Source organism: Akebia trifoliata, chromosome 1, assembly GCF_017979445.1.
Source record: "Akebia trifoliata isolate Shusen 1 chromosome 1, ASM1797944v1, whole genome shotgun sequence".
Classification (NCBI taxonomy): domain Eukaryota; kingdom Viridiplantae; phylum Streptophyta; class Magnoliopsida; order Ranunculales; family Lardizabalaceae; genus Akebia; species Akebia trifoliata.
Genome location: NC_141375.1, coordinates 32824754 through 32849169, shown reverse-complemented (window position 1 = coordinate 32849169; position 24416 = coordinate 32824754). Strand labels below are relative to the sequence as shown.

Genomic DNA, 24416 nt, shown 5'->3' with positions numbered 1-24416 from the left:
TTTGTTGAGATTTTCTGTGACGAGGACACGTGTATAGATGAAGTAGGCGTCGCACGTTTCTTTGCGACAAGAGTTTTACCTCTCACGTGTGTAACTTGAACTTGAAACCCAAATCGTAAAACTCGTGAATAAAAGTTCGAACTCGTTTTCAGTTTTTTTTTTTTTTTAAAGAAACCAAAACGGAAAAAAAATTTAAAAAAAAATAGAGAGAGTCAACTCGCTCAGAGTCACGAGTTTCCCAAACTAGATAAGAACGAAAAAAAACGAGTCTGCTTTTGCTCGTATGTCTTTTCTATAATGTGGATGATGAAAAGAAAAAGAGAAGATTGGTATCAAAATTACAACATTGCCCTTTCAATCTCTGAAGATAACGTCATTAACAATCTCCATCAACGGCTGTAGAGAATCCGGATCGAATTTCCTAGCAAACAGAAACGGGTCGTGTCGCTGTCGTACCGACGAATCAGACACGTTCACACCACAAACGTCGCCGTACCTTGGCGTATCTCTCCTAAGCGAGTAGATCAATTCAGGTCCCACCTCTGATGCTTCGTACGTGCGAGGATGACCATCCCATCTTCCAGTCCAATCAACATGTGTTAGCGTAGCTGGCACGCACGCACGTGGATCTCGCATGCTTAACAAAGTAGGGAAGTAATGCTCTTCAGGGTAACACACCTCGTCTCGCACACACGGAAGCTTGAACTTAGACCAAAGACGTTTGTCTCTCACTACCAACCTCGCGTGTCGACGTGTCAAAACGAAGAATTGCGAGCCGACACGGAAGGTTCGAAACGGTACTTCAGGGAGCATAGCAGATGGTCCACGCGCGATCCAACGGTCGTAATCGCCCGGTTCGTTTTTGAGAATCTCGATGAAACTCTTCTTGGATCGAGTTAGGGTTTTATAAGTGAAATTGAAGGAGTGGAGAGGGATGCACGTGGGAGAGAGGAGAGCGAACATGTAGTTTGAGGGATCGTGGAGGAGGGCGTGTGCGAGGAGACGGCGAACGGCGGAGATGAGAGTTGGGGTGAAGCGTTGGGTGGGTTTGGATGGTATGACACGGCCGGAAAATACACCGGAGAAAGGTGGGTCAGATGGAAGAGTGGTGTTAGGGTCGGCGTGGATGTAGATGTTGAAGAGATTTGGGTGATTTTTATTGGGTTTAGGGAAGTAGAGTTCCCAAAGTGGGGCGAAAGGGAGAGGAGTTGTGGTGAGGAACATAAAGGCGAGTTTCTTTGGGGAATGAAGGGGTGATGGGTTTGAGTTGACTCGTGAGGCGACTCGGAAGAGAGAATCGTCATCGTCGGGTAGATACAGTGTGGTGGTGGATGAGAGGAGATGTTGATTTTGTTGCTGTTTTTGAGTTTTTTACTCTGATTCTGTGTGGGTACGAAAATGATTTTTTGAGGGTTATTGTTTCTGTTGGTGGTGGTGGCGGTGGTGGTGGTAACGGTTGTGGTGGAGGTGAAGAAGAAAGCTAGAGGGACGCAGAGGAGGAGAGCACAACAAAGAGAAAAGGGGGTTGGAGAGATCATGGTGTGTTGTTCGTCTGCTTCTCCTCGGCCACAGTTCTCACTCTAGAGTCCACAGAGAGAGAGAGAGAGAGTAAAGTGGAGGTGGGGTTGGTTTGTTGGGTAAAAAGACGGCAGAGTTTAGCTTTTTGGTGGTTTAATTATGCTGTAAAATGGAGTTTTTTAATATCAAAGATATTCTCAATCTCACATTCTAATTTAATCTCTTGAAAGGAAAAAATGGTGTTTCTTTATTAACGCTAAAGAACTTCTATTTGCACACAAATTTTACTTATAAAAATCGACAGATGGTTTAATATTAGGAAAATGCTGAAGTGACTGTCCATGTCCAAGCAGATGTGGATGTGTGGATAAAATCATAAATGCTTTATATTCATACCTCCACATCACCTCATTAATATTATTTTGATGCATATAGTCACCCTCCAAATTTGTTCTACTTTAATTAAATAGAAGATGAAAATCATAATCTTTTTCATGACTGTGGCGTTCTAGAAACGTTTCAATTTTTTTCAAGATGCCCTAGATTTCAAGTCGATCAAACAAAATTAAAATTAAAATAAATCAACATGTAAGCTGAAATTCACGAACTTTAGCAAAAAATCATAGTTAAAAATGAAACATTTTTATCGAAAGCCATTTTAGATTTGTCAACTCTCAATCCTCAAGATTAGAATGCTAAAAACAACCATTCTGATAGGCTTTGCAAAGCAATGGAAGTGGGGAATAATAGATTTTGAAGATCGAAGGTTCAAATGCATTAGAAGAGACACTAATAAAAATGAGATCTTTGACTATGACGTTTCCTTTCGGAAACCTAATAAGCTATGGGATGTACTTCAGGTTTTTCAATCTTATTGTTGGTCATTTGGATTTTGTTCATCAGATGCTCCACTTCTCAATCCAAGCTAAAACAAAAGGATTTATTTCTATTTCAACTCTCTAACTACTGGTGCACATGATGAAGTTTGAGTGAGCAAGAAAAATGCCCTTGTTCTTCTTCCGGGAAAGGAGAGGTCTTGAATTCAAACCTCTTCATTGGCCACTCCCAGAGATTTATCCCAACTTATCTGATATGTGCGGGAGAATTGAATGTACCCGAGGATTTGGGCAAGATATAATGCTTTAAGAAGTTAGTGGCATCGTCCGTCGTAGAAAATAAAAATAAAAGAGACCATTTTTATAACCATCTTGATGATGTGGCACACCTTCATCCATTGAAACTAGCTACAGAAAGTGAAAATTAGGTTACATAGGATCTACTTCCACTCACGCCTCCTCGAATTTTAGAAACCCATTAGATAAGGAGTTGATCCAATCCACACTCAACCATGGATGAATGAGTTGGAAGGATGTCAATGCAGGCTTTTCACAAAGAGAAATCGTATCATTAAAATAAAATGGAAAGAACTCGTGTCTCCTCGAGATAGGTTTTTCATCACATGACTTTAAGAAAAAATAAATGAGAAAATGATAATAATGACTTATGGATCAAGTTAAAATCAAGATAAGTTATCTATATAATTAAAACACATTGTGAACTCCACTCCTTTATCTCAAGTTTTATGCTTAAACAACGTATCTTAATGATGGTTGTTATTTTTTCTTTTGTTTTCTCTTTTCTTCCCCTTCTCAAGATTACCCATAATTTTTTTTATATTTTATTTTCTACCCTTTCCAAAAACACCCCTAACAACTTTCTACTTTTATTTTCTTCTTCACCCTTTTTCAATAATACTCTTCCAAATTTATTGTTTTTTCTCTTTAACCCCATAAACAATAGAGAGGATGCATGTGCCGTAGGCTCATGCAAACTCTAGCATATCCATATATTTAGTATTTTTTTTTTTTATATATATTAATTTTGTTATAAAAATATAACTAGTCAAGAGTGTTTTTGTGCCACTAAGATCAATCATTATTGCAATACATTTAGACGATTTGTGATGATGAATGCAGAATGACATACTCATCATCATGAAGATTTAAGCATGGATTGTATCCGTTTCACTATTATATGCATTTTAGATATTTTAAAATAGAGTGCCAATTTTCTAGTTCAATCTAACAGAATAACTCAAAAACTCACCGACTATGTAAGAATTGTGGATTTTTTCCCTCAATCAAGATACACAATTGCACATGTTTATAGGATGTGTCGAGAGAAAAAATATAAGGTTCTTGCACATGCCACCCCAATGAATTTTTGAGTTGTTGTGTTAGAGTTGAGTTAGAAAATCATTACACTTTAAATATCCCTATAATGGAGAAATTGTCACTATCAAAAATGACAAAATTTCTACTTTGCAAAAGTTGTGAATTCATTACTTTATTTGTTTTAAACAATGAAAAATTATCTTCTTTGTAAAAGTGAGAAATCCATCCCTTTCAAGAGTGACATTTATCTAAAAATATCCCAAATGCATAAATGAAATATTTCCTTATAATTTAGTAAGATTTTAAACCTTCCTAAGGGTCGTTTTGCTCATATGATTTACCACATTAGCAATCCAACACGACATCCCTCTAAGTTTATTTGAAAAATTCATATTAAAAAAGAAAAAATAAATTGAAAGTAAATTTCTTTTGAGCTTGATCCAAGGTTTTGAAAATGGATGGATATTGAACTTTCACGTAACTCCCAAACTTACAAGTGAAATTCAAAAGTGAAAAATAATTTTTTTTTTTTTTTCAAAGTACACATTGAGCCGAAGGACTCAATGCATAAATATAACTTAGTAAGACTAGTTCGACTATTTGGTTGTTGTATTTATGCATTGAGTCCGACTAGCCTTAGTGAGGGTGATAAAATCCTTACTAACTTAGTAAAGCTAGTTGGACTCAATGCATAAATATAACAACCAAATAGACACTTGGACCTAAAGTTTCATTATGATTAAAATTTGAGTTCGAATTCACGGCTTTTAAACAAAATAATAAGATAGTGGATTCATAATTTTCAAAAGCAATGAGTTGATTATTATTATTTTTGTTTAAAAGCAATTCATTCGCGACCTTCTTTTTTAAAACAATGAAATTCAACTCCAATATTATTTCAAATTACCTTTGATCTTAGTGTTCATTCGACTATTGTTCTACATGCATTTTGGTATTTTACGAAGATTTATGAAATCACTATTTTTAAATGAATTGTGATAAATGTACATAGTCTATATATGTGTCTGACATGTCAAAGGCACAAAACCATAGATTTTTTTTCTTCAAGATACACAAGCATAATATCTATGATTATGTGCCTTTCTCATGTCAATAGCGTACAAAAGTCTTTTTAAATATATTAAGTCAATAAATGTATTGCTTTTAAAAAGTAACAAATTTGCCACAATATAAATCTACATGAAATATTCAAAATCTTTGTATAATAACAATAAAATGGCACCACAAGTATTTTATTGGTCTTTAGTGTTATAATGAGATGAGGTAGAGTAGGAGTGGTTGACACCCAATTATGACTAACAAAAAAAATCTCTCACTTTCACTTTCAAACCTAATATTATTAGTGTCATTTTGGTCAAGATAATGAAACATGCAATTACATGGCTTTTATCATCACATTGATTAATTTTTATAATTACAATATATTCTTCTTACTTTATAATCTTTAAAAATCCTTTAATTAATATTTTGTAGAAGGATAAAATCCTCCACCATCTAAACCGCTCATTCGTACCATCAATACACGTTTCGAGGTGGGTATGTTACATCATTTGAAAAAGACTTTATCTAATAAAAAATTTTAATTTAAGAGAATTCTTTATTTTTAGATAATTATTAATTTTAATAAAATATTTAAAAAAAATTAATGATAATTTAATTAGAATTATGATTTATTTCCTATGTTTTAGGAATTTTATATTTAAAAGACTAAACGATGAGGAGAAAGGGAGGAGACCAATGAGAGAAGGTCATGTAACAAATTCAAATTTATAATGGAATGATTCCTCGAACTCGTGAACATATACATATTTTCTGAATCACGTAAAAAAATTATTTGTTCTTTTTTTTTATAATTATTTTTTTATTGATTAATTTAATGATGGGATCATGATTGAGATTAATTTATTATAAAATTGACCTCTATAATTTTAATACATCGACGAGTATGTTAAACTTAAATAAAAGAAACTAAATAAGGGTATTTTAGGCACTTTAAAGTTTTTTTTTTTTATTATATAAAATGCCCCAAAAGGAAACGGTACGTAGAGATTAAATCATATATTTGTTTCCATTAAGTAATCTCCCAAAAATAATATCCTAAAACAAAATTTTCACCAGATTTTTTTTTTTTTTTTCTATTTATTGCGTTCCATTGCTTCCGGACATTAAATCATAAATAGGACTCAGATTTCCGACGTTTCGGTCACAGAGACAATCCAACAAATAGGGATTTGTTGTGTGGTTTAAATCTTCCTGCAACTATTATCTACGGTTAGGAGTTGGGTTAGGGTATCGGTTTCTCTTTATTTTTGTTCGTGCGATAGTTGCAGAGAGGAGAATGAAGGAATCGAATTTAGATCTCTTTGATCCTCGAAAAATCATGGATTCTGATTTCGCTCATGGTGGAAATGAGGGGGTTTCTTCTGATGGAGATTTCGGTTTCGCTTTTAATGACAAAAATTTCTCTGATCGAGTTCTTCGGATCGAGATCTTGGCTGGGTTGCCCGAGAACAAATCTGATGGTGAAGGTTGCACTAGCATCGCTGATTGGGCCAGGAATCGGAAGCGAAGGAGGGCAGATATCAAGAAGGAGAATGGTCGGTTAATTTTTTCCTTTTTTTTTTTTTTTTTTAAAATTTTTTTTTCTGTTATTAGCTTTTGAATCTTGTGAGTTAGGGTTTGTGTTCTTTCATCTTAATTTGTCTTGAACGTGGGATAATTCTCTCGTTGAAGGATCGAAATTCTCCCTTTGACTTAGTTTTCTGTTCAAGATGGATGATTATTATTTGTATAGTTTTGGTTGATATATATGAAACTGCACAACTCGGAAATCTCAGCCGTATTCAAGATCTCTTTTTTATTTTTCTCATATAATAATAATTCATTTTTAATTACAAGAGCGTTCCTGCTGCCGTGAATGTTTCAAGGATCTCAATGACCCCCCAACATACACAGAGCTCAATGACCCCTAACACACACACAACGACATGTCACTTCTTATTTCATGAATCTTTGATCCGTAAAGACTGCAGTTAATGAGTAAAAAAAAAAACCCAATTCAAGATTGGATTCCTTGCAACCTCAAATTGTATTTATTTTTTTCTTTCTTCTGTGATACTATTTACTGCTAAACCCAATTGTGGAACACCTAAATACTTCGACAAAAAAGCATGTGGTAGAGGGCATCCGACAAGCTCCGATTTATCTCCCTTGGTGTGTGGTCTCTGTTTCGGCCCCCCCATGGTTTCCCAACCCTTGCGGACGCTCCCCAAAAGGTGGGTGGTCCAGACAATATAAGGTTTTGGGGGGAGAGAAACTTCAATTCAATTCAAAATTATATAGTCCTAACGAATGGAGCTGTCGACAATAAATTTCAAACGGATCTATCTCGAGATTCGTGAAATAAAGATCGCAAATGATTTTATTGATTTTGATGAAATGTGGATACAGATCTCAGTGTTTTCCTCTGATTAACAGTCAAGTACAAAGAATAGTGATGATGTATGTATGTAGCTTTTCTTCTCTCCGTGCTTCGCGCTTTATCGGCTGAGAAGGTTGCTTGGACGGTGGCTTTTTCTTTGTGCTTGATCTCTGTAGAGGCTTCTGTAGATTTTCTTCTCTCCGGGGCTTCGCGCTTTATCGGTTGAGAAGGTTTTCTTGGCTTCCGGAGAAGGGCTTTATGCTTGATCTTCTCTTTAGTCGGAGTCCGGATCTCTGAAGAACCTGCTTTGTCTTGGAGGAGGGCTTGAGAGCTTCTTCTTCTCTAGAGGGAGAGCTTCTGTCTTCTGAGAGAAAGTGATCCAGATCCCCTCTCAATGAGAGAGGTTCTTGTATTTATAGACTTAAAGGTAATTTAGCTTTCCAATTATACCCTCAACTTAAGAAGGTTTAACTGATTTATTTAAAAGGCTACATTTGTCCAAATCCAATTTTATGGATTTTATGGATTATTATTGGGCCGAACTCATTTGTTTGGGTGTAAGGCCCAATGCTTAATGTGTGGATCACTTGAATTTGCTTAGGTCACGGACTTTATCTGCGAAAGCCCAAAATCCAGGCTTGTAAGAGGCACGTTCCCATTTAATGGACTCAATTTGGATTTGAGGCCCATTATAAAATTAGGGATAAAATTTGTAAAGGCCTCCTCAAAATTTTGGTGCCTACAGGAGCCATATTGTTGTATAGCCTTGCATGTTTTGTTGAGGAAGGTGAAGCCACAAAGTAGTCACATGATTAGTGAAGGATACTGACGTAGCAAGAGCGTGTGAATCAGTAGATTTTTAAAAAAGAATTAAAAGATTGTGTTTAAAGGAACACACAAAATCAATTTGAATCAATAGATTCAATTGATAAACAAGCAATAGTTTGAAAGAAGTACATCTAAAGTGGGGAAGTATCATGATCAATGTTGTTAAATAAGATATGCGATCATGTGTGACCAACGCATGTTGTTCGCATCTGCGATTTTGCACCTCACATATGCGGTGGTCTATGCTGCAAGATTATTATTAATTTTTTTTTTGAAAAACATGCAGAAAAATATGCCATCACACACAAAAATATGTATTGCATATTGGCAGATATCATAATTTGGGGTATGCAATTGTAGCATGTGTGATTTTCACGTTGAAAATAGCATATGCGACCACATTTGACATCATCGATCATAATGGCATACTATGTCCTAGCTATCCTTGTTTTTCTCGATATCTATTTCGAACATGTACATCACATTCTTTTGTATTTCTACTACCTTCCGTTAATCCTTGCACTCATCTTCTCTGTGTCTTTGATTGAGATTAGTATCGACTGTTTGCATCATCAAATTGTTTCCAAATTCTTTGTGGGAATTTGTGGTATGTTTGTTGTTATTAATTTCTTCATTGCAATATCCCTCATACGTCCGTAGTGTTCCAAATCATCCACAAAGATAGCCACAACACGGCTTGAATAATGATTCTCAATTATGGCATTACGCAGCTTTACTCCATTTTTATTAAAAACTCTTCGAGTGGGTTTCCTATGACTGCAATATTATAAGAAATCAGTTTAGCATTGTCGAGAAGTACACTACTAACTTGACTCTTATTCTAAATGAAAGCTTTACGGATGTGAATAATTTTGAGAGAGAGATCAGTTTTAGAGCGGGTATAGGATATAAGGTGAGATTTTGGGAAGATAGGTGGTGTGGGAATTCGGCTTATCAACTCAATACCCATCATTGTACACTTGTTCTTTGAAAAAAAATTGCTCAATAAAGCATTGTTTGATTCATAATGAGACCAACTACTTCTTGGGATTTGGGATTTGGGATTTAGGAGAAATTTCAATGATTGAGACTTGGGAGATAATTGAGGTAACATCTCTTCTAAATATGGTTTTAAAATTCGTTTTGATGCCTTGTCCGTGAACGAGACCGAGTCTTCTCGAATGAGTTTTTCAATACATTTGAGACCTCTCGTTCAACAAGGAAAAAAATAAATGTGGGGTTTTAAATCTCGTCCGATAGATTGACTCGTCCGTCTAGTCCATGCTTGATTACCGAACCGAATGAGGTGATACGTCTTGGTTTCAAACGTGTTGTAAAACCATGCTTCTAAATCTCTCGAATGAAGTACAAGTAAGGAGAGCGATATGGATAGAAGGGAATGGGTCAAGATCAAGGATAGGAGTTCATTGTTCGTTCTTTTGACAAAGTCCTTCCAAGGTTGGTTAATCTTTTTCCAGAACATCTGATTTGGTCTCCTATTGCCCCTCTTAAAATATTTTTCTTTGGCTCGCCTCCTTAGGGAGGATCCTCACCTTGTATAATTTGATTTCTCGTTGTTGGATTACTCTTAATTATTGTCTTCTTTGTTTGAGTAATGGGGAATTTGTGGATCATACTCTTATTCATTGTTTTTTTCTCTTGAGGTATTTGGTCTTCTTTCCCATCTTTGTTTCATATGAGTTGGGTTTTCCCCAAAAACTTCTTCATGATGATAGAAGGATAGACTTATAACATATTCTCCCATAAAAAAAGGTATTTGTAAGCTATCCTTCCTTCGCCCATTGCTTGGGGTCTTTGAAAAGAAATAAATAACAGGGTGTTCAAGGGTAAGGAAAACAATTTGCAAACGGTGTGCATATGGAGATCCTGGGTTGTTATTTTTGTGGGCTAAGTTGAACAAAGACTTCTGCAGGGTTCCATTGCAAACGGTGTGCATTGGAGAGTTTATGTAACTCGTAGCGTTGTTGTTGTTTCGTGTTTTTTCCTTCATTTTTTTGTTTTTTTTGGGTTTGTCCTTGGGGGCTATCTCGGCCTCCTTTGTATTTTCCCCTTTTATAAAATTGTTATACTTACAAAAAAATAAAAAATAAAGTAACCTGAATTGACTCGGCCAGACCTGGATAGGTTGACTCGGTCATGAAAATTCTATTCTCAAGAGTAATATGTTCTACATCAGATACCTCATCCTGTCTCAGCACGTACACTGCAGTGACATGGTTAGTGAATGATATGGTGTGCATTCGTGCCTTTATTGTCCAACTTTCCCAATGCAATGATATGGGAAATTGTCCTACCAACAGGTGTTGGAGTTGCCTTTAAGTACCTTTGTTCGCCATACAATGTTGATATGGTTATCATTGCATGTATATTGGTGAAAGCAAAAAAAAGATATATTATTGCACGCAAACCATATCATTCAATACATGGAAATAAATTATGATTTTTTTTTTTATAATTTTCACCCTATGTATTGCTTTGTACCCTTGGAAAATGATATGTATAGGTCTAGATGCTGAATACCATGACACTCAATTCTTTAATTTGTGTGAATGATTGAATGTTTTATATCAGGTTCTTAGGGAAAAATTCATCATTTAGGAGTGACCATTTACTTCAGTTTCGTGGGTAGTGTAAAACATATCCTTATCTTTATGTGCTATGATGTTTGGGGAAGTAGTAATCTGTGACCATCTGTCTGTCATTGTTCAAGGAAACTTGGGGGAATAAATGGAGGACGGATGGAGGACGGATGTTCTTGGGGTTTGCGGTGATTGTTTGTTAATATTTTGGGAAAGGAAGATTAGCAAGAATGGTTGCAGTCCTTACTAAATGGCCACTGATCAGAATTTGATGGTGGGCTAAAGTGTCTAAGCTAATCTATTAAGAGTTTGAAGCCCTTGTGGAACCTAGGATACAGAACTTAGGCTTTATGATTGTAGACTTGAAATATGGATATACTTGCTAGTTTCTTTCTTTAATTGCTATGGATAAGGATTGACGTACTTTGATTATATATGCCGAAGCCTGCTTTATAACACATACTTTATATTCAATAGCTAATTGAATATTTCTTCTTTTCTGATTATTCTACCAATTGCTGTTGTTCTTAGTAACAGAGTTGTTTGTGTACCGTGAGGAGCTTAATTTGAACAACAGCCAGCCTGATACTGAGGAGTGTGTGATCTATGAAAATCAAGATGAGGAAGTGGTGGCAATGATTGAAGAATCACATTCAGGTGCTTTAATGCCTTCCAGTTTAGTTGGTACATTTATCTCTTTTTGTGTGAACTTTTTTCCACCAGAAACCAGTTAACAAGGTGATGAGAATGGATCTCACAGATTGTAAACATACATGTGCCTCTATATTTGACCCCCCCCCCCCCCCCCCCCCCCCCTTTTTTTTTTTGGGATAAGTTTAGGTGTCCCATTTCATTGGCCTGAAAGTGATATTTCTGTGTCTATTAGACATCCAGAAGTGATATAAGTTGGTTTGGTGTTTCATGTTGTTTGTACTCCTGGAACCTAAGAATGGATGTCCCTCTACGACTTGTTGTCTTGAAGCATCTCCGTATAGTATGTCATATGTTGTAGGATTTGCTTACTGTCAATTTTTTATTTTTGTTGTTGTTACAAACTCTTGGTGGAAATTGTCTACATCTGTCTAGCAGTAGAAAAATCTTTGCATTTTTCTTCTGCCGATAGATGGAAATATAGATATGCATATATCTGATTCTGATGAGCCACCTTTAGAATTTGAATTTCACGATTCAGATTCAGAGCACAAATTGAGATGCTACCCCACACCCTCCCAAAAGGCTTGGGGGAACCTGTCCGCTGATCTCTTTGTTGAAAACGAGGCACAAATTATACCGCTTACTGCTCAAGTGGATTCGAAAGCCCACATTGGTTAATGATGGTGCTTTATTTCCTTTACTATTTAGTCAGCTATTTAACTAATTTCAAGAGTGTGCTTGTTATTTTGCAGGTGACGAAGCCACACTTGGCGATGATTTTTCCTGCATGGACTGTTCTACAGTCGTCAGAGTTAAGACTATACACATCAGCTCTCCAATTTTAGCTGCAAAGAGTCCATTCTTCTATAAGGTAAACATAGCAATGCTGCTGAATTGATGTTCTGAGCTGGCCTAAGGTATTCATTGCCCTGTGTTCTATTTTGTAGCTCTTCTCAAATGGGATGAGAGAATCAGAGCAGCGACATGTAACTTTACGAATCAATGCCTCTGGTATACACACACCCTTGTTTTGTTTGCAATTTTTTTCCTTTTCTTTTTTATATGATGCATTTTTCTTCTAGTGGTTGATTTACTGCATGATAGTTGAAAGTTTTCTAAACCAGGATGGTTGAACTATCCAGACTGTCAACTGACCTTTGGTGGGTTATGGAGGTTTTCTTGCTAGACTACTCGTGGGGTTGGAGGAGGGAGAGGAGAAAACAGGTTTTGGGGGGGGGGGGGGGGGGGATGGGGGCACTAGGATATAGGGATGTTAACGAATTGATTCTCAAGTTTTCCTCATTTGCATATTCTTTTTATTATTGTTAAATAAACTCATTTAGAATGGCTGACTGATACAAGCAGTCAAGCTGGAATGATCAGCCTGGCCATTTAATGAGTCAATTGAAGGTCCAAGTTTGAATTCACTAGCTGAACATGTATTTAGATTTTGGCCATACAACTATTTGCATTAATGGGTTTACTATTTTAAATAAACAATACTTACTCAGCACGTCAAAGTAACCACACCACCACACTTGTTCTTCCTTTCCCTGGAACAGAGGAAGCTGCGCTCATGGACCTCCTGAATTTTATGTACAGCAATACCTTGACGACAACCACTGCTCCCGCTTTGCTGGATGTGCTGATGGCTGCTGACAAGTTTGAGGTCGCTTCGTGCATGAGATACTGCAGCCGACTTCTTCGTAATTTGCCCATGACACCCGATTCTGCATTGCTCTATCTGGAGCTTCCTTCCAGTGTGGTAATGGCTGAAGCTGTTCAGCCATTGATGGATGCAGCTAAGCAGTACCTTGCTGCACTTTACAAGGACATAACCAAGTCAGTTTTCTGTTAAACGAATTTCTATTTTCTTTCTGTACCACTTTTCATTCTACCATGTTTTTTATGAAGAGTTTAAGGTTTCCCCTGATCTTTAGTAACCTCTTTATTGGTCATACTTTGTATGGGAATCACTTCTATGGTAAATGAGCTATCACATTCCTTTGTAGTTGAGCTATCATATTGTTTTTTTTGTATGGGAGAGGCGTATTGATGATTTTTACCTCTTATCTTTAAACCCCAGGTGTCAGGATGCGGTATTGAACTTACCCCTCGCTGGGCTTGAAGCAATTCTGTCGAGTGATGATGTTCAAGTGGCATCAGAGGATGCTGTATACGACTTGGTGCTGAAGTGGGCACGGACCCATTTCCCAAAACTAGAAGATAGGCGTGAGGTTCTAGGCACGCGCCTTGGCCGTCTTATCCGTTTCCCTTACATGACCTGTCGGAAGCTAAAGAAGGTCCTCTCCTGCAATGACTTCGACCATGAACTATCATCCAAGGTCGTCCTCGAGGCTCTTTTCTTCAAAGCCGAGGCCCCGCATAGGCAACGCCTCTTGGCTGCTGAGGATTCTGCAACCACCAACCGCCGCTTTGTGGAGCGAGCATACAAGTACCGCCCTGTGAAAGTCGTGGAATTTGAGTTGCCCCGGCAGCAGTGTATAGTGTACTGGACCTTAAGAAGGAGGAGTGTGCAAACCTTTACCCATCAGGGCGAGTCTATTCGCAAGCTTTCCACCTCGGTGGACAAGGGTTCTTTCTTTCTGCCCACTGCAACATGGACCAGCAGAGTTTGTTCCACTGTTTTGGACTGTTTTTGGGGATGCAAGAGAAAGGTTCGGTAAGTTTTGCTGTGGACTACGAGTTCGCTGCAAGGTCGAAGCCAAACGAAGAGTTCGTGAGCAAGTACAAGGGGAACTACACGTTCACAGGTGGGAAGGCAGTTGGTTACAGGAATCTGTTTGCAACCCAATGGACATCCTTCATGGCTGACGATAGCCTCTTCTTTATCAACGGCATCCTCCATCTCAGGGCAGAGTTAACCATTAAACACTGAATCTCAACTACTTTGGATTGATCTCGCATGTATATTTGTAGGGTTTAGATCGTAAAAAGAATATCAGCTACAACAGGCTGTTGTTTTGGGTTGGAAGAGGGGAGGGAGGGAGGGAGTAATCAAAGCTTTGCAAGTTTTTAATTTTGTTATTTCTATGAAAATCATATTTGGAACCATTTTAACATGGATGGTGGGGTTTTCAGTTCCATTTCTTGAATTGGTGCTTTAAACATAATTTATGCCTTGATGATACATGGCTTTGTAGTGTTAAGGGTTGCTCATTCAAGCAAGTTAAATGGCTTTTGTAGTGTTAAGGGTTGCTCATTCAAGCAAGTTAAATTGTGCCAAGCATTTCCCACTAGTGTCAATTTTTTTTTTTTTTCATGCGAAGATCATGGTGCTTTCTGATTGATGATGTGCTGTGATGGCTAACCTAACATAATGTGTGTGGGGACAAACATTTGCATTACCTCGAGATCTGCAATTCCTGACTGGATCTTCTCTTGATGCTTGAAATCCTCCTGGTGGTGCATGCATCATAGGGCCTTTGATGCCTAAGTTCCAGAAAATATTTCAACATAGTTTTTGTGATAAAGATTACGTGCCTCGCGCGCCATGGTATTGGTGTACTGATATTGATAATGGTAGACGTTTCCAGATGTATCCTTACCATCAATTTAACAATTGTAATTTTTTAGGAATCCCCTCATTCTTGGGTTTCTTTTATTTAGCACCTTCCTTCTTTACAAAACCCTAAATCACTAGAAATCAAGGATTTGATGTGATCTTCACTGGCACTCCGTTTGAGAGAATTCCCCCCCAACCTACCCCCGATCTCTAAGCCTCCATCCCTTGACCTTCAAACTTGGTACACTCTTTTATTGTCAACCCTCATGATCAACAAGGTGACACGTGTTGCAATCCCAAGACTTACAAATTTGACCTTCCACATTATGCATTCAATTAAATAAAGAAAGAGGTCTTGAGTTCAAACCTCCTCAGTGGCCACCCATATGATTTTATCTCGGCTTACTTGATATGTGTGGTTTGTGGGATAATGCATATACTTGTGAGGGAAAAAAACTGTACATTTAGGTGGCCATGCTGGTAATCTCATTATAATTTTTGTCTCAATCTTATTCTATGATCTACCATATCCCATTAGAAATCAATGATGACCCCTCCACGATCATTACAAGTAGGCTTTGGATTTCTCCATGGTGATGGCGATAGTGAAGGGTTGGGCAAGTATCACCTTGGAAGAAAATACTACTACTAGTAAATTTGGCCATTCCCTTGGTTAGGATTTAAAATGAGTCCATCCCTCCCTCCCAGGCTTCCCATATGGATAGAAATTGCACATCAAGTAATTTCCAACATGAAAAATTCTCATGCTCAATTAGTAAAAACCAATACATTTTATCATTATTGTAGAGGAGAAATCTGGCAATGACTTGATAGATTCTAGTCTACTCAACCAAAGTTGCTCCCTCATTCTTTTTGTTAGCACCAGTATGGTACCTACCAATGACCCTCCGACATTAAAGTTAGAATTGTAGAAGAACAATAAGAACAGAGACTCTTTTTCTCTTAGATCGATCAAAAAGATCTTATTTCCTTTGTTAATCTCTCTATTTATAGATATTCCCTTGAATCAAGGTTTCCCTTTTAATCCAGATGTGATCATGATGTATCCCCGAACTGTAAGGATCCTAAACAGAATTGGGATCTCTGAGATCTCCTCCTTGATTCTAGGGAAGATCTCCTCCGAGATATCAAAACTTGATATGTGTAAATCAGGATTACGCAAATACTTAGACCAGGCCTGCCCTATCAGGCAGGCCAAGTCTCCACTAATATTTCCTATCCTACCAGCCAGGTTAGATGTCTCTACCTTGGTCTGTCCTGCTGTTGGGTAGGGTCGGATGCATTGGCTTACACAAAGTACCACTTAATCGGCTTGAACACGTGTATAATTTGGATGGTCTAAAATGATATTCACATGTGAGATTAAGGTGATGAGAGGGAGTACCTTTACTCTAATTCTTTTACAAGTTGTCCTGTTTTTTTTATTGAAAAACTATGGAGTAGGTGTGGACTCCACCATATAAGTCATGTAGGGCATCATACCATCCAATGTACTTGCCTTGGCTCCTTCATGCCTAGTCAAGATAATTATTTTCTAGGTAACTTGTAAAATTGGTTCCCTTCATTTTATTTTCTCCTTAGGAGTGCTAGTCCCACCACGCTCCTAAGGAAGCCCTCACTCTCCTCTCTTTGGAGAACATTGGGGGTCCCTTTATATTTTGGTAAAAATATTTTAGATACCCCTTCATGCTTTTTCAAATATTTGAGATTTCTCTTTATGTTTTCAATTTGATAGCACGACCCCATTGATCTTGGTCTTCTCTTATAAACTAATGAAAAACAATATCATCATCATCATTTTATTCAAGATGTTAAAAGATGACTTATTTGAGAAAGAAAAATCAAGGTTTTCTATGTGATTTCATTAGTCACTAAGAGAATCCTTTTATCCAAGATGTTGGAGATGACTTGTTTTAAGTCATTTCAATTAGTCTTTAAAAGAAGACTGAGGTCAAAATGCATATCAAACAAAGGGGTATCTAAAATATTTATCAGAATATAAAAGGGCCAAGTGTCCTCAAAAGTAGAGGAGCGTGGGCCGAGTATTCCTCTAATTTTTATTCAAATTGTTTTTGTTTTTTTGTTGTTATAAGGGTAAATTTGTTAATTCTGTCCTATAAATTTCAAAAATCACAAATGTTTCTACCTACTCGGTACTCACACTGACTCAAAAGCATCTAAATAATTGAATAGAGATCACATGAGGGAGAAGTAGAAGCAAGGGCTAGGGCTAGGGCTAGGGTTTGCTGTGCATGGACCGCCTTATCCTGCAACTATCATAATCCCAATCTATTTTCTTTCCTTGCTTTTTGGACCCAAACCCTACTTTTCACTTAAGGTGATCCAAATAGCTTTTTAAACCCACTAAAACACTCCTAGGTCCCCACAACTTCCACCTAAGTTAAATAAAGAGTTGTGATAATCTAATTACCCCATGTGACACACTTAATTGATTCTCCTGACATGACAAATTTGGGAATCATAGATCTGTACGTCTCGAGATACATGATTCCCTTGGGATACACAATTTTATGAAAAAGTTTAATGATATTACCACATCATTATCATATAAATAAACACTAATAGGGTTTTTCTATTATATCGTGTGATTTTACCATAAAAGCACTATACTGTTTTTTTTTTTTTTGATAACCGAGTAACCCTATAGACAGCGAATTGGGTGTATCTGAGCTTTACTTAGTCCATAGACCATGGTCTTGGCCAAAAACTAGTCTTAGGCACATCATACACTAGGTAAGTGAGAGTGGGTAGCCCCTATGGAATTAATGCTCATACTAGGTATCAAACTCACAACCTACAAGCATTAACAACTTATTGGTCAAAATTACCATTTAACCTACCCCTCTGGTTAAGAAAACCTATAATATTAATTCTTAACATAATGGATTGGTAATTTCACAAACCAGTTTTTATTTGAGGTTCAAAATCTTTAGAGTGAATACTTAATCTTATAAATACCCCTTTTACAAGGTTAGAAAATAGCTTAATATTTTCTATAGGCCTGGTCGTGGGGCTAGACGGCCAAGCCTATTCCCTGTTTTAGAATGTTTTTCTTTCCTCCCCCTCCCTCTTTTTTTATTTTATTTTATTTTATGAGTTGTGATAAATTGACTTTAAAAAAAAAAAACATAAACATATTCAATCGATGTGGCATATGCATAGAATCATAGAGTGTTTTCCTTGTCTAGATTTCCTCGAGATACACAAGGAAAAATCTATGGTTAAGTGCATTTTTCACGCCAATTGAGTATATTTGAGTATTTTCCATATGTTTTTTATGTTTTAGTTAGTTGCAAATTAGGAACATATTTAGGATGTGTTTTGATTTGTGTGCATCACATTTTATAAATATGTTTATTTTATTTTATTTATGATTAATCATGTTAAAATCAGATCAAACTACTTAAAAGGTGATTTAATGTTGTTTTAGCTTTGATAGTGATTGTGGGCGAGAGTGTGTGTGTGTGCATGTGCCCCCAAATTGTACTTCCAACAAGTGTGGCCGAGCGGGCATGCCTGTTCTAGCAACAACAGGTTGCTAAAATGGCATGTAGCCCTCATTTTTTATCCATAATTGCTTCCCATGTCCCCTGATTTTGAATCTTCAACACATTTTTATTATGTTTGCACATATTTACCATTCTATTTTGTAATTTACAGGTTTAAATGAATTGTATGGACCCAAAATCGATTGATGAACTGAGAAAGAGACCAACTTGTAGGCAGGTGGGACCAATTCTTGTCACCTTTCAAATCCCGTCACTAGACTCCCGTATGCTACAATTAGGTTCATACCTTATCCTTGTTTGGAATCTAGAGTCAATCTCAATTCATAGACCGTAAAACTAAATGACAACTAACTGTAAACCCAATTAAAAAAAGGACTGAAATCCAACCCAAATCAAACTTGTCCAAAGTCCAATCAAAATTGATGCACCCCCATACAAAGGAGACAGATTGGCCAAATCATTAGTAACATAATTATAATCACCAATGTCATTAAGCTAGGTTCCATTAAATGTTTGAGGTAACCATGTCTCGGCTAACTTTGCTCGAAGATTATTTCCTTGGAATGAGTAATCCATGCAATAATAATCATTGAACACAGTGTGACTAGTTTTGTTACAAATTTTACGTGGAGGGTGAGTAGAAGAAGAGCCATTCAAAGAACCAGAATGTAGGTTTGCGGATGCATGTGTTAGCTCTCTTACTGCGCGTGTTATTTTCAATGCACATTTCTTGACTCGAGAAAAAATTCATTAATTTCATCCAATCTAATAGAATCTAGTTTGGAGGTTACATGATATAAAGATAATTATAATCTTTGAGTACCCCATTTAGAATAACAAGAACAAGATCATTGGTAGAATAAAAAATTGAGATCACAAGAAGGTTATCAAAAATAGCTTTAGCCTAATTCAATTAGTCATTAACATTAATTGTAGCTTTCTCCAGAGTTTGAAGTTGTAAACATAGTTACACCTTTCTATATCTAAATCTCCTAGCAAAGTAGAGACCCAAATATTTGTAAATGTCAGAGAAACTTCTCAAGCTAACAAGTTGATTTAAGAAAGTAAAGGAGCACTTAATCTTGTCTTCTCTAAGAAATTAAAACAGGTTCACAATTGTGAAACTCTTTCCTATAGAGTTCTAGGAATATCAATTTTGATGAAAAAATTTCTCTAACCACCTGTTTTCATCTAAATGGATAGATGAAATAAATAACAACAAAATAGAAATCCCAGAGATGATGGTTCAATGGCAATTTTGAATCCAATAAGCGGTGAGAATCCATAGGTAGTGTGTTTGATACCCAATATGAGCAATATTTCCTCGGGGTCACCTGCAAGAGTGTTGCACATGTTCGAGGGAGGGTCCCATATACCTTGGTTCCAAGCCTGGCTCATCCATCCCCCCTAGTACGTAAGTCCAAACATCCCCGTTATCAATTAAAAAAAAATAACAAAAGAAAGAATTAAATCCCTAAGAAAATGCTTGAGGAAATGTGCATTGTTGATGTGTAATATGGCATAATTGTATATCAAATATTCAAACTGCATTTAGTCCGACTCGATAAGAGTTTGATTTCTTGCTTACTAGATCGAATCTTGGTTTGTTCCAATCCTTATTAGATTGATCCCAGATCGCACCCAATCCATTGACGGCAAATCCAAATAATGAGGAGCATCCAAACAAGGCCTAAGGCAATTGGGGGTGTGGGTTTCTTTCACTATCTTTTAAGAATGGTTTTTTCCCATTTCCCCCACTTTAGCTATGGTACTTTGTGTTGATAATAACATGTAGAATAAGCACCACCACCATATCCACTAATCCACCAACAATAATTAAAATATATGAAAAAAAAAAAAAAAAAAGCTTTAATCAAACACCTATATCTGCAACCATCTCATAATTGAGGTTGGGGTTTCTTTGATCCCACCGACAGTGACATAACAGCAATCAATCCTTCCACATATGTACGTATGGTTAGAGATAGAGATGTTGTCTGAGTGAGAGCAAGAAAGAAAAGATAGAGATGTTACCTCTCTCAAGAGAGAGAGAGAGAAGTTGGTGGGGTGTGAGAATGGGGTTGAGTTGGGGTCGGCTTTTAGTTTTTCCAGTGTCCTTCACTCAATTATTTAAGCCTTCTTGATGGGTTGGTCTGACCCCACACTTACCCATCTCTCTCTCTCTCTCTGGGGCTAAATTGAATAAATAGAGAACCCCACTTCGAATTGGGGATTGAAGGGGGGGATAGAAGAGGAAATACAGTCCATTATAGAGTTTTGTTCTCTCTTTCAACTGTTCTCTGTCTCTCTTCATCTCTTCTATTTTGAGCTGTTGTTGAAGATGCCGAGACCAGGCCCAAGGCCTTATGAGTGTGTAAGAAGAGCTTGGCACAGCGATAGACACCAACCTATGAGAGGTTCTCTCATTCGAGAGATTTTCAGGTCTCATTCCCTTCTTTATTTCTTTTGCTTTCTATGTCTCTGCTGGCTTCTCTTTTATTTCCTTCTCTTAATGTCCGCCATCTGTTTGATTAGGGTCGTCCATGAAATTCATAGCTCTGCAACTAAGAAAAACAAAGAATGGAAAGAGAAACTCCCTGTTGTTGTGTTGAAAGCTGAAGAAATTATGTACTCCAAAGCCAATTCCGAGGTTCTCTTGTTTTATTTCACCTTTAACACTATTGGGTCTTTGTTTTGGTTTCTTAGGTCTTCAAATTTTCATCATTTTTTTGGGTTGATTTCTTGCTTAGGCGGAGTACATGGATGTTGAAACCCTCTGGGACCGAACCAACGACGCCATTAACACAATAATACGAAGAGAAGAAACCACCGAAACGGGAGAGCTTCTACAGCCTTGTATCGAAGGTACCCATTTCTCCGTTCTTGATTTTTCTTTATCTTTGATTCTAATTTAAGATTCTGCAATCTGGGTTGTTGTTATTTTGGGAATTTATCTATGGGTTTAGGCTTAAAGCGTTTAAAATCACAGATAATTTTAAAAAACAATAATATTATCTGTGTTTCCATATTTTGCTCAGCTGCTCTAATTCTGGGTTGCACAGCAAGAAGTGCATCAAGGAGTCAAAGGAACAATAATCATAGATGTTACCTGAGTCCCAACACACAAGAACCCACTTCGGTGCCGCCACCTTCACAGGTTCCAGACAATGTGACCCAGGGAGGGTCCTCCCATTTTCTACCTCACCATTCCAGCAATCCAACATCCAGTCCAAAGTTCATGCCGTACTACTTGGGTTCGGAATCTTGCACTCCAATCACCCACGCAAATAACCCCACTACTACGCCTCATGAATTCCCTTTTTCGTCCGAGAACTTCCCTCCACCTGGCAATAATAACCCAATCTTTCCAATTGAAGCTCACCCCTCATCAAACTTGGCTCGTGTTTATCCCTTATATTACGGTAAACTCCAACAAACTACAGAGCCCCAATTTGGTTTTCAAGTTCCCCAGCCTCAATTTCTAATGCGGCCTCTCTCGGTACGCCTCACGTTCAATTTTCTGTGGAACCCACTGAGAAGAGTTTCTTGCAAGACCTCTTCCCTCGTGATGAGGCTGTAAATGCTTCAAATAGCATGATTCGGGGGATTTAAGTGCCACATTTGAAAACCCTCCCGAGATTAAGTGTGACCTATCATTGCGGTTAGGCACGATTTCAGCTCCATATTCAAATGCAGGAACCAGATGGCACCGTGAGGTTGAAGACGTTGGGTCAAGCAGTTCTCAAGAGGGGAGCAAGTCTTGTGACCTGTCTCTACGAATAGACAACGAGTTCTGTTTCTTTCCTAGGGACAATGTTGATGACCCATTGGAGTCCTGTTCAAGTAAAAGGAGTTCTGAGGGTCAAGGTCTTAACTCTGAGGGATCGAGTAGAAAGCGCAAAGTACCCAGTAGTGACCTTGTTGTAGGTGGGCATTTTTCCCAGAAGCCAAAATTTTCGCAAAACATTTGTTTTAGTAGAATGAAGAAGCCGGATCAGTAGAGATTCTTATATATATCTATATTCTTTCCACTCTTGAGATGGACTAAAGATGTATCTTTTAGCTTCTTGTACTGCTGTGTCTTATCAAGAATGACAAGTTGCAAGTTGCAACCTATCAAGAATGTCTAGTGTAAAAGCCTGGTCTTCTCCAATTTTTATTTAGATCAAGTGCCTTTCAAGTAGCTTATATGGAGAATCAGTTTTGAAGTTATCTCCACATTTTAAATTGATTTATGATTACATTATTTTGTGTGGAACCTAAAGCTTCTGAGAAATGGGCTGAATCTTACACCTTTAACTGCCTCCAATTAAAAACAGCTCAGGCCATACAATACGTCATGAGATATATGTGATGTATACATGAGATGCTAATTGTATTTCACAGTAAAACTTCAGAGATGATTGAAGTCACCACCTTATGAAATTCACTGAAACTAGTCTCAAAAATTAGTATTCTGCAGTTTTGTTGCATGTATAGAAGTTTCTGATTCTGATAAACTTGAAAATAGGATTCATGGACTTGGCATTATATTTTAAATAAATAAAAAGTAATTTTTTTATATAACATTGCGGACAATAATGGATTATGTGATTGGGTATCTTATGACTTTTTTGTGTCATATTCATATACCTTTAGGCAATTGATTTACGGTATTTATTGTTGTATTTGCGATAGAAAATTTCATCTAAAAAGTGAAGAGCTCTATGATAAATGTTAATCATTCTTGTCATAAGGAAACAAGAAAAGGTTTGTAAGCGCTGCTCTGCAGTCCGCTCTCAGTGTCTATGGTACTTTACCTATATGAAGAGGCCATGCGACGTAGATTTGCAACTCTACCAGTAATTTTAGTTTAGTTAAATATTGTATGCGGTAAGATGATTGATGAGCTATAATAATAGGTTTATCATGTATTAGAAGGCACCAAATTTCTAAGTTGGTTAGTCTGTGAATGTTGATACCGCAACCTGGGTTCAAAACCCACCTAATTTCTGACCAGTAAAATCACGATAGCCTAGCAAAATATATGTACTAATGGTTTATTATGTATTAGTTTGGAGCAGCTTGGAATCTAATAGTGGCTACCCAAATGAGGGACATTTGTGTTGAGATCTAGGGGTGTTCAATTGGCTACTCAAGATTTGGCCAAGGGAGGTGGTAGAGACTTTTTGGAATGATGTAGGTTGAATCGTGAAGTAAGTTCCATCTTTGAATTGGAGTATCATCTATGTATGACAGAGCAAGGTGGTTTGTTCTGTACTTCTATCCAGTAGTTCAAGTAATGGAATCAGTTCCTTCCTGAGTATTTTCCATGCCCTTGATACATTAAAATTAACTTCATTTTAAACTATACTTCGTTCGATCGTTGGTGTTCTATGGCATGATTCCTTTAGATGGTTCTTGGATTGTTGTCCTGTGACACTGGCAAAGCTCTGACTTTGATTGTAAAAGAAAGGGTAATTTCAAGGTACCTCTGGGTTTTGGTGAAAATTACTTCCCAGGTTTTCAAACTGATAACATACCCCCCTTGACTTCGGTCTTTCATAAGTAACCGAAATGCCATTGTCTTCAACCCCTTGTCAAGTATTGTTGATTGCCCTTCCTCTCCTCCTCCCACTCCCACTCCAAAAATAAAATAGAATAGGTTACATTTTTTTCAACCTCTAGAGTTCATTTTTTTTCTTTTAACCTATTCAACCTGTTGCGAAAAAACACTTGGTCTTTCTTTCAAAAAATCCATTTTCTTTGCAGAGGATGGAGACTAGATTTTTTGGGCGAAAATCTAGGACATTTGGTAGGAGACTCTAATTTTCACCAAAACGCAAAGGGATATCTCAAATTACTCTAAAAGAAATGCATAATAGTCAAATACCCACCCCCACCACCCTCTCCTCTCCTCTTGAATCTCATCTAGAATTTCCAATACCCAATTCCTCGCTACCCCTTAGAATAGACTTTCTTCTTCATAGTTGTCTACTTACAGGCCTCATGTCTGACTTAGTTTTTGCAATTTTGTTCAAAAGAACTTGGGAAGGAAAGAACATGGAAGGCCTTATTAAACCTTACCTGTTCAGTGATATTTTCTGGTTGTTGGGGTCTTGTAAGAGTGATGATAGTCTTCAT

The 24416-nt window shown here is 37.2% G+C and overlaps 3 protein-coding genes across 4 annotated transcripts; 2 read left to right on the top strand and 1 right to left on the bottom strand.

Annotated features, from left to right (window-relative positions):
- Positions 1-256: 256 nt before the first annotated feature.
- LOC147411874 (glycosyltransferase BC10-like) lies at positions 257-1717 on the bottom strand. Its single transcript, XM_086453330.1, has 2 exons — positions 1395-1717; positions 257-1356 (listed from the first exon to the last, which is right to left on the bottom strand). Exons 1-2 carry the CDS (start codon positions 1536-1538, stop codon positions 355-357), a joined length of 1146 nt encoding a protein of 381 aa, XP_086309456.1. The 5' UTR covers positions 1539-1717; the 3' UTR covers positions 257-354.
- Positions 1718-5817: 4100 nt separating this feature from the next.
- LOC147411873 (BTB/POZ domain-containing protein POB1-like) lies at positions 5818-14323 on the top strand. The gene is given in 7 exon segments (XM_086453321.1): positions 5818-6310; positions 11094-11219; positions 11969-12087; positions 12164-12227; positions 12779-13058; positions 13303-13727; positions 13730-14323. Coding segments are annotated over 7 exon segments (1659 nt in total). The 5' UTR covers positions 5818-6051; the 3' UTR covers positions 14116-14323.
- A 5906-nt stretch (positions 14324-20229) lies between these two features.
- LOC147411872 (uncharacterized) lies at positions 20230-22474 on the top strand. 2 transcript variants are annotated; one of them, XM_086453318.1, is made up of 4 exons: positions 20230-20735; positions 20829-20943; positions 21044-21158; positions 21356-22474. In XM_086453318.1, exons 1-4 carry the CDS (start codon positions 20635-20637, stop codon positions 21871-21873), a joined length of 849 nt encoding a protein of 282 aa, XP_086309444.1. In that variant the 5' UTR covers positions 20230-20634; the 3' UTR covers positions 21874-22474. The 2 variants fall into 2 exon arrangements, with proteins under 2 accessions (XP_086309444.1, XP_086309440.1); XM_086453314.1 differs by having other exon boundaries at positions 20239-20735; positions 21332-22474.
- Positions 22475-24416: the final 1942 nt, after the last annotated feature.